At 38.2% G+C, this 10,508-nt stretch overlaps 1 protein-coding gene and 1 gene segment (V, D, J or C); one reads left to right on the forward strand and one right to left on the reverse strand.

Annotated features, from left to right (window-relative positions):
* The first annotated feature begins 218 nt into the window (after positions 1 to 218).
* LOC125246649 (GTP-binding protein Rheb-like) lies at positions 219 to 7,914 on the forward strand. The gene is made up of 4 exons (XM_048157627.1): positions 219 to 513; positions 6,165 to 6,236; positions 7,380 to 7,447; positions 7,783 to 7,914. The coding sequence occupies exons 1-4, from the start codon at positions 462 to 464 to the stop codon at positions 7,867 to 7,869; spliced, it is 279 nt and encodes a 92-aa protein (XP_048013584.1). The 5' UTR covers positions 219 to 461; the 3' UTR covers positions 7,870 to 7,914.
* A 1,124-nt stretch (positions 7,915 to 9,038) lies between these two features.
* Positions 9,039 to 9,558, reverse strand: LOC125246621. The segment is given in 2 exon segments: positions 9,039 to 9,378; positions 9,457 to 9,558. Coding segments are annotated over 2 exon segments (375 nt in total).
* Between the last annotated feature and the right edge of the window lie 950 nt (positions 9,559 to 10,508).

Genomic DNA, 10,508 nt, shown 5'->3' on the forward strand with positions numbered 1-10,508 from the left:
AAAGTTCATGTAATGTCATGTAAAAGTAGTTCTGCACTTCTTTTCTATTCTGAAAATTGTAAAACGCATGATGTCTTTGTTTAATCTGGCGTCTCATCATTGACAACTGCAGCCATCCAATCACATTCCCACATATAGAACCGTTGAGTCCCGCTGAGCCAATGATTGTGCGATTAACACCGACACGTCCCGCCTCTCAGGGCGGGCTCAACCAATCCAGCGCGCTCATTCTTGCATAATTAACGCAGGCTTGCAGTGGGCAGTGACGCAGAGTCTGAGACTTTCCTCGTAATTTATCAAAAATATCGCTTTATTCGCCGGAACGGAGTAATTACTTTATTCCCATTCAAGCTTCTCAACTCTGTAACGCAGTGCCGGATCAAATCCATGTGATTTCGTTTGTTCCAGACAGGACAAGCCCTCTTACATGTGGATATTGATGTGGTAGGGAATAAATAAAGATGCCGCAGCCGAAATCGCGCAAGATCGCCGTCCTGGGCTACAGATCCGTCGGTAAGTGTCTCGCGCGGCCCGCGTGCACTGCGTAACATCTGCTTTGTGTTTTGTGTATCGTTTGCATCATCTTTTGATATTTCCCCGCATGCATGAGATTCGTGCGTGCTCTCGTGAGCTGAATGTCACCCCATGCGCGTGCTGCATCCGCATGCATTGAAGCACGAGCTGAAGAAAGCATGCTTTGTGACATGTAACAGAATATTACACACCCTACACACTCGTGCATCTAATCCCAAACTTAATTCGCATTGTCTTCATGATTAACGCAGTGTGAATGCTGTTCTGCAGATGCATGCAGGCCTCAGTTCAGTGTCAAAGTGATTCTACTGCATTATTATAGTTCATGCATTTTCATTCTTCATATCATGAATACATATGTCAGCACATTACAGAGGCCTGTATTCATTTATAGTAGCTTCATGCCAAATAACACCAAATATATCTCTCAGATCTCATTTGAATTGATGATAAGATTAAAAATGAGATGTTTTGCAGTATCCGATCTGAATTGAATGTGAACTCTCTATTGTTGAATCGAATTGTAAGTAATTATATGAGTTCAGAAGACTTATTTTGTCCATTTTAGAGCTTGACATTGATGATGATGTACTGATGCTCATGGATCTGTGCTGTGAGTGACTCCAAATGTCAAACTGATTCTTCCCACTTGAGTTGGATCGTGATCTGGTCGATTTTGAGTCAATGGTCATTTAGAGCAGATTTATTCTCTCTGCAGTAAAACGTTTACACCGAACACGTGTGTGCTGATGTGTGTGATGATTCCTTGCAGATCACAGTTGAGAGAACATGCGAACATCACATCAGGACACACTCGAGTTGACTCCAGCCTTTGGGAACAGTTCCTGTCATACAGTCATGCTGGTTTCATGAAATCATGATCAAATCTTAGCATGAATTCTTTGTGTTCACTGCACTCATTTTTACTAATAAATTAGTGATTAAACAAAAAGATGAGGCTGAAATTAAAATTTGATAATAAAATTTGGGTAATTGAACTCTTAATGCTGTTCAGGATGTCATTTTCTCAGGTTAAATTTACAGTTGTTGTAAAGTTCCCGATATTTCAACTGAAACAAATTAACATCATTTTTGTTTGGAGAAGTGCTAATTGAACTGTGTTTTTTTTTTTTTTTTTCCTGGCTGAAAATTTTTGGTTGCCAGAATTTTGGTGCATTATCCATTCATCCATCCATCCATCCATCTGTCCACTTATCCATCCATCCCTCCACTTATCCATCCACTCATCCATCCATCAATTCATCCACTATCCATCCTCCCATCTTTCCATCCATCCCTCCATCCACTCATCCATCTACCATCTATCCACCGATCTATTCACCCATCCATTCATCCATACAGGTCCTTCTCAAAAAATTAGCATATTGTGATAAAGTTCATTATTTTCCATAATGTAATGATAAAAATTAAACTTTCATATATTTTAGATTCATTGCACACCAACTGAAATATTTCAGGTCTTTTATTGTTTTAATACTGATGATTTTGGCATACAGCTCATGAAAACCCCAAATTCCTATCTCAAAAAATTAGCATATTTCATCCGACCAATAAAAGAAAAGTGTTTTTAATACAAAAAAAAAGTCAACCTTCAAATAATTATGTTCAGTTATGCACTCAATACTTGGTCGGGAATCCTTTTGCAGAAATGACTGCTTCAATGCGGCGTTGCATGGAGGCAATCAGCCTGTGGCACTGCTGAGGTGTGATGGAGGCCCAGGATGCTTCGATAGCGGCCTTAAGCTCATCCAGAGTGTTGGGTCTTGCTTTCTCTTCACAATATCCCACAGATTCTCTATGGGGTTCAGGTCAGGAGAGTTGGCAGGCCAATTGAGCACAGTAATACCATGGTCAGTAAACCATTTACCAGTGGTTTTGGCACTGTGAGCAGGTGCCAGGTCGTGCTGAAAAACGAAATCTTCATCTCCACAAAGCTTTTCAGCAGATGGAAGCATGAAGTGCTTCAAAATCTCCTGATAGCTAGCTGCATTGACCCTGCCCTTGATAAAACACAGTGGACCAACACCAGCAGCTGACATGGCACCCCAGACCATCACTGACTGTGGGTACTTGACACTGGACTTCAGGCATTTTGGCATTTCCTTCTCCCCAGTCTTCCTCCAGACTCTGGCACCTTGATTTCCGAATGACATGCAAAATTTGCTTTTATCCGAAAAAAGTACTTTGGACCACTGAGCAACAGTCCAGTGCTGCTTCTCTGTAGCCCAGGTCAGGCGCTTCTGCCGCTGTTTCTGGTTCAAAAGTGGCTTGACCTGGGGAATGCGGCACCTGTAGCCCATTTCCTGCACACGCCTGTGCACGGTGGCTCTGGAGGTTTCTACTCCAGACTCAGTCCACTGCTTCCGCAGGTCCCCCAAGGTCTGGAATCGGTCCTTCTCCACAATCTTCCTCAGGGTCCGGTCACCTCTTCTCGTTGTGCAGCGTTTTTTGCCACACTTTTTCCTTCCCACAGACTTCCCACTGAGGTGCCTTGATACAGCACTCTGGGAACAGCCTATTCGTTCAGAAATTTCTTTCTGTGTCTTACCCTCTCGCTTGAGGGTGTCAATGATGGCCTTCTGGACAGCAGTCAGGTCAGCAGTCTTACCCATGATTGCGGTTTTGAGTAATGAACCAGGCTGGGAGTTTTTAAAAGCCTCAGGAATCTTTTGCAGGTGTTTAGAGTTAATTAGTTGATTCAGATGATTAGGTTAATAGCTCGTTTAGAGAACCTTTTCATGATATGCTAATTTTTTGAGATAGGAATTTTGGGTTTTCATGAGCTGTATGCCAAAATCATCAGTATTAAAACAATAAAAGACCTGAAATATTTCAGTTGGTGTGCAATGAATCTAAAATATATGAAAGTTTAATTTTTATCATTACATTATGGAAAATAATGAACTTTATCACAATATGCTAATTTTTTGAGAAGGACCTGTACATCCGTCCACTCATCCATCCATCAATTCATCCACATCAATCCACCCATTATCCACCCATCTATCCATCCATTCATTATCAATCTATCCAGCCATCCATACATCCACTTATCCATCCACCCATCAATTCATCCACCATACATCCATCCACTCATCCATCCATCAATTCATCCATCCACTCATTATCCACCCATCTATCCACCCACCCATTCATCCATACAACCATCCACTCATCTGTCCACTCATCCATCCATCCATCCATCCATCAATTCATCCACATCAATCCACCCATTATCCACCCATCTATCCATCCATTCATTATCAATCTATCCAGCCATCCGTACATCCACTCATCCACCCACCCATCAATTCATCCATACATCCGTCCACTCATCCATCCATCAATTCATCCATCCTCCCATTATCCCCCCATCCATTCATTCATCCATACATCTATTATCCATCTATCCATCCATCCATTGTTCATTTATCCATTCATCCATCCATCCATCCACCCACCCATTATCCATTTACCAACCCATTTATCCATCCATCCATCCATCTCCACAACTTCTGACAACTTCACAACATCTTATTATGTAGCTCTTAATTGGTCCTGTATTGGAAATGTTTAATGAAAGAATGCAGGACGAATAAATGTATGTTTCGTGTCTGATGATGTAATGAAGCTGTCAGCTCTCATCAGGTTCATTTCTGGCCTCAGTATGGCAGATGCATGTGAACTTTAGATTACATGACGTATATTTTGACCTCCAGTTTTAATTCGATTCAGCCGTCAGTTCTGTGTTCGTCAGTTCTGGTTTTCAGCTCTCTATATGGCAGTGCCGTAACCTTCACTAGTCAATAATAATGAAAACCTTCAAGTTTAATTCTAAAGATGCTCTCAAGTCTGTGCAGTTCGATTAAACCAGCCATAAGCTCTCTTTTTTTGTGATTTCCAAAAACAATTGAATTTCTTTTCAAGTAGAAAGCCTTTAAATCCGTCTCATGTAGGAATTGTACAGGATTCCTGCTCTCATTACAGATATAAGCGCTTCGCGTCGGAGGCCTGATTGTGGAGGATCTCTGCGTGTCCACTTCACTGGTCACTGACTAAACGCCGTCCGCCCACATCTGGGCTTTGTTTGCGGGGTCACGAGCCGGCCGATCGGAACTATATGTTCCTGATGCGTTTGCTCCTGTTTCAGTGTCTATTTATAGAACTGATGAGGAAGGATGCTTGAAATCCGATGCGCTTCCATTAAAATGGAGGGATTCAGGGCTGCTGCTCTCTAATGGATTTAACATGGAGAAATGCTTGAAATGAACAACTGAAAAGTGACAGATGGAATAGATGTTGCCTTTTATAGACTGTTTGTTTAAAAGTTAATTCATATTCCTGGTCTTATTGTGAATGATTCAGAAGTGACGATATTATAATGAAAATAAATGTTTCTGTTGATGTCATCCATCGCTTAAGGATGACATAAGGATAAATCTTGAAGGACTTATTTTGTTAGATTGCATTTTCATTTTTGGGTGAAGTAAATTTAATTATTTTAAATTATTATTAACACATTAAATATTTTGAATTATTCACATGTGTTAACATTGACAGCCCTAATTTAAATACAACAATTCATTCGTAAATATATTGATAAAAGTCATAACTCCTAATATGGTGGCTGTAGCCCCGCCTTTCTTTTTAAAGAGCCAACCACCTTAATCGTCAGTTTGTTACTTTAGAATGTTAGAGGCTGTTATTTTGTATCATGTGAGCTGAAGACACACAGTTGCTACAATTGTTACATTTTTATTTCTGATTTGGAATCTTATCTAACTGTAACATTGACAAACTTGTTACATTTTTGGAGGCTTTGCCTTTGGTATTTCCCCATTAGCCGACTTGTATAAAAAGACTTTAGGAACACCCGCTTTTTAAAGTCCATTGGATAAAATAATTTTTTCTTTCTTTTCATTGAAGATTCTCCTGTTGCATCTCTAGTCAGAACATGTTTGGGCGTTCCGTGTGAATGATCAAACACGCTTCTGTCCTTCAAAGAGCTGCACTTCCATTCCGGAATGTCCCGATGTTCCTGTGGGCTTTTCCCTGTGAATGAGAGCTCGCATTAACAAATGCTGGATGCAGAGAGGAACTCTGCGTTGTTATAGCAACAGGCTGCAGGGCAAATCTGCCCACACACTCATTCTGTGTGTGTGTGTGTGTGAATGTCCTGCGTTACTACCACTATGGCAGTTTCATCACAAACGCTCTTTTGAATGGGAGTGTGTTTAATCACAGAGACAATCACATGATAGCGTCACATTTCACCCCAAAATCATAAATAATATTTTGCATATAGAAACAGAAGCTTGTTGAGATGTTTGACATTTTCTTGATCTACTGTATTAAGATATGTGTTTGTGAGATATGAATAGTTTCATTTGGCATTATGATAATGATTTCTGCATGATTGTGTAAATCTCTTCAGCATGAATCTAACATGCATTTTACTATACATGTGTCCTGTGAGCTGGTCATGCATTACATAACTGAAGAAAACTACGCTGTACATGTATGTTATGTGTTAATGCATGTTATTAATGTGAAGTTCGAATGTACAGATCATCTTTCACGCTCTCTGACTTTGTGTTTCTGTGTTTCAGGGAAATCTTCCTTGACAATACAGTTTGTGGAAGGCCAGTTTGTCGACTCCTACGACCCTACTATTGAAAACAGTAAGTCAATCAAATCACAAACGACTGCATAGTAATAATAATGTAGGGTTGGGAATTGAAATTCAATCTGTGAAGTGATGAATGACCGTAGATGATGGTATTCTGTATATAAAACACACATGTTGATTGATTTGGACTAAAACTATGATTTACTGTTTATGACTTGTTGCATCTGGTCTAGTTTGGAGATGGTGTTTGTCTGTGAGCTTGTTAGTAAACTGAATGTATTGACCGTATGTTGACCTCCTGTCCTGCGCGTGTGTGTGAGTAAGTAAGTAAACACTGTTTTTCTTCATTCTCCTCATCTGGCTGTATGACAGAGAGCTGTTGGCAGGAAGATGTAAACTCTGGAGGAAAGCCATGTGTATGTGTGTCATGTTTTGTTGTGCGGTATAGATGCAGATGCATGTGACTCCAGCAGCATCAGCGTTTTTGCTGCTGATCGCAGACGCAGTGGAGATGTGGTCAGCACAGACCAGCATGAGCTGCTTCTGCTCTCGGTCACCGTGACTTTGAAGAGCCGCTTTAAGTAGACCAGATGTCGTCTTATTAGATTATGATGAGATATTTTTAAAGGGGTGGTTCATAATGCAGGTGTGGAACAGTAGTTTGAGTGTACTCACGGAGGCGGGGCTTGATTTGTATGGGTGTGGCTTTCACAGAGATGACTCCACCCCCACAGTATTATTTGCTTATGTTTATAAGGGTCTGTAACACATTTAAAAGTGTTTTACACTTAAATTTTTAAAGATATTAATATTTGTATACTATTTCAACATTGATAATAATCATAAATGTTTGTTGAGCAGCAAATCATCATATTAGAATGATTTCTGAAGCATCATCTGACACTGAAGACTGGAGTAATGATGCTGAAAATTCAGCTTTGATCACAGAAATAAATTATATTTTACTAGATATTCACATAGAAAACAGTTATTTTAAATTGTAAAATTATTTTAGATTTTTACTGCATTTTTGAGTAAATAAATGCAACACTTTTTTTCAAAACATTAAAAAAATCTTACCAACGTTTGAACAGTAGTTTATGTATGTTTAGAAGGTTTGTGTGTGATTAATGTTGGAGTATTGATTGTATCTGCTGATGTCTGCAAACATCTGATATTTTATTTCTTTCCGCAGCGTTTACGAAAATGATCACAGTGAACGGTCAGGAGTATCACCTGCAGCTAGTCGACACAGCTGGACAGGTGAGAGCCGCTTTACTCACACACGACTAACTAAACCAGTCCAGTTCAGTACAACAATACCAGAAAAACATAAACGAAAATTAAAAAATGTTGCCTTGGCAATTAATAAAATATGTTTCGTTTGAAGTACTACAATAAAGCTAAATAGAACTATGCTAAATTACTAATATTATTTAAACAAATTAAAATGAAAATATAAAAATAAAAGCCTATTCAAAATATTAATAAATACTATAATAGCATATAAATATACACTTCAACATCATGTCATGAATCATCATTTATTTTTTTTAATGCATCATCTCTGAAGTGTGTTTTGATTTTCCATCTTTCAGGACGAATACTCAATTTTCCCTCAGACCTACTCCATAGACATCAACGGTTACATTCTGGTGTATTCAGTCACATCAAATAAAAGGTAAGAGCGCAGATGGTTCTTAATCTCCACTGAGATGAACATCTTTGGGACTGATTCCTAAAGGATGTGTCTTTGCTTAAAGGGACCATACGTAATTTCATTTTCATGTATTAATCACTTTTTATTGCCAATATGTGAACAGCTTTGATCAAAACTTCCCCGAATTCCTAGGTTGTCTATGAAAGCCTGTAGAGACTGATTTTTGCTGGGAAAATCTAAAGGATGTGATATTTTACACTCACTCCCAAGAGCCTCTCTTCTGTTCATTGACATGAAATGAATTCTTATAATGTTCAGGATAATGCCGAAAGAGTCATTCTGTACTGTAATGCCAATATTTTCATCTTTATCTTCATCTCCGGATGTTTGATGATGTCTTAAATTATAATGTCAGCCTGTGTTACACCCTTTAACCAGTTATAAAATACAACCATCCAGATTTAACACTATTAGTAGTGCTGCATGATTAGTCTGAAGAAAAAAAATATCAGTTTGCAAAGTTTACAATTCAATTAAATATATGCGTTGCATGGTTCGTTGAGTGAAGAGAAATAAAACCTTTTGTTAATGGGAAATGTAATATAAAAGTTTTCCTGTAAAGTAGAAATTTATCATAAATAAATATTGAGTCTGAATCAAATAATTGAGTCTGAATCAAATCCATTTAAATTAAATAATAATTAAAAGCCAAATACAGTCACACTGAATTTCAAATCGGAGTTTTTGAAAAGCTGCTGTTGTTCTTTTATGCTAACAAGTTGCTACAGTATATGAACTAGCATACAATGGTTGTCTGATTTGTTGAGCATGTAAACACATATTAGTCACAGTTTTTTTTTTTTTTTTTTTTGTTTTTTTTTTTGTTTGTCTCTTCAAGTCAATAAAACGCATTAAATACATTCTAAAAACCCATAGGAAAATCCTGAGGGAAATCTTGAAAATTCTAATTCTCTTCATGACTAGCTGCAAACTCTTCAGATTAATTCAATAAATTCATTTATTTGTACATTTATTTAACAGACAATTATCCCGTTCATGGCCACCTTTATACACATTGATTTTTGAAGCTGTTTATGAGGAAATGTTGCAGGAAATGTTACCATTAAACAATTAATATTTTGAATCGTGAAGATGTTTGCAGTAAATTTGCTTCAGTGATCTCATGCATGAATAGTTTTTGTTCAGCCCTGCAGTCTGTTGTATAACTGTGAGTCTCTTGCACAGTAATAAACAGCTGTGTCTTCAGTCTTCAGGCTTTTCACCTCTAAATACAGCATGTTTTTGCTGGTGTCTTTTGTGATGGAGAACTGGCCTTGAAGAGACTGAGCATAATATGCAGTTGTGCCAGTGTCTATAAACCCAATCCACTCCAGTCCTCTCCCTGGTTTCTGACGGATCCAGTGCATCCAGTAGCTGCTCATTGAGATTCCAGACACACTGCAGGACAGAGTGACTGATTCTCCTGGTCTTTTCACCACAGAATCTGAGGAGGTCAAAGACTGACCTCTAACAGCTGAAAGATAAAGAAAATTAACATTAGTTTAGTTAGAACAGTACACCTTTAACTGAGAAGAATTTGAGTGTTTCTCACATGAAATAATCAACAGCAGAACTCCATACAGTAGCATTTCCATTATCACCCCAAAACTGTAAAATATTAATGATATTCAGTTGCACTGCAGCTGCAGGACACAAACACTGACTGAGAATTTGGTTTTATAGCAAGTACTTTTAGAGTTTGTGTTACACTGACCCTCCCTAAATCATGTAATTTGCATACAAAGGCAAAACTGTGGTAAAACTGAACTGAGAAAATGGATTCAAATAATCTTGACTGAAGTCTGATTGATTTTGATACAATATTATTTCATTTTCTTTGAATCTGAATCATTTTTAGGAAGCTTGCTGACATACGGGCCAAAGACGAAGACGACACCATTTTGGTGTCCACATCAAATTAAATTTACAAAAGTCGTAAACGTAAAACGTAAAAATACTTGCGTATTAACAGCAATAAAATGTAAATCATTTACATATCCAAGTGTAAATGTGAATTCCCATGTATTAATATTAAAATCGTGACATTAATGTTTTAAATCTGTTGTATTCAATTGTCATCAATACATGTTTTAGTTGCATTTATTAAATGCAGTTTCAGCACCTCTCTAAACGCACAAAAAATGTGCGTTTTGTGTCTTTGAAAGTTACATATTAATACCTACGTATAAACAATGAGACCAGACATATTATACGCTGCAGCTACATTGGAGAAGCGGTTTGGAAAATGGATGTATGAATGATTCCGCTGCGGTGCGCCATCTTTTGGCGAGATGCAGTAATTCATTTAGCACGACCCTCATAGTGCAGTTAGGGTGTTCTCTAGCCGTTGAGTGTACATTGGTTGAACACTCATTATTGCGGTGCATTATGGGATTGATTGAGTTCTACTATGGTTTCGAACACCATACAAATGGATGTCCCCTTAAATAGTCCCCTATTTAAGGGTATAGGGGGTTATTTCGGACACAGCCCTAGTTTCCTAGTGTGTGCCTGTATTTACTCTAGCAACCTATTGTGTCCATTCTTATGTCTATTAATGTGTCTTTGGTTAGTGTGTTTCTCTCCTGCATTTTATATTCTCCT

This window comes from Megalobrama amblycephala, linkage group LG15 (assembly GCF_018812025.1).
Source record: "Megalobrama amblycephala isolate DHTTF-2021 linkage group LG15, ASM1881202v1, whole genome shotgun sequence".
Classification (NCBI taxonomy): domain Eukaryota; kingdom Metazoa; phylum Chordata; class Actinopteri; order Cypriniformes; family Xenocyprididae; genus Megalobrama; species Megalobrama amblycephala.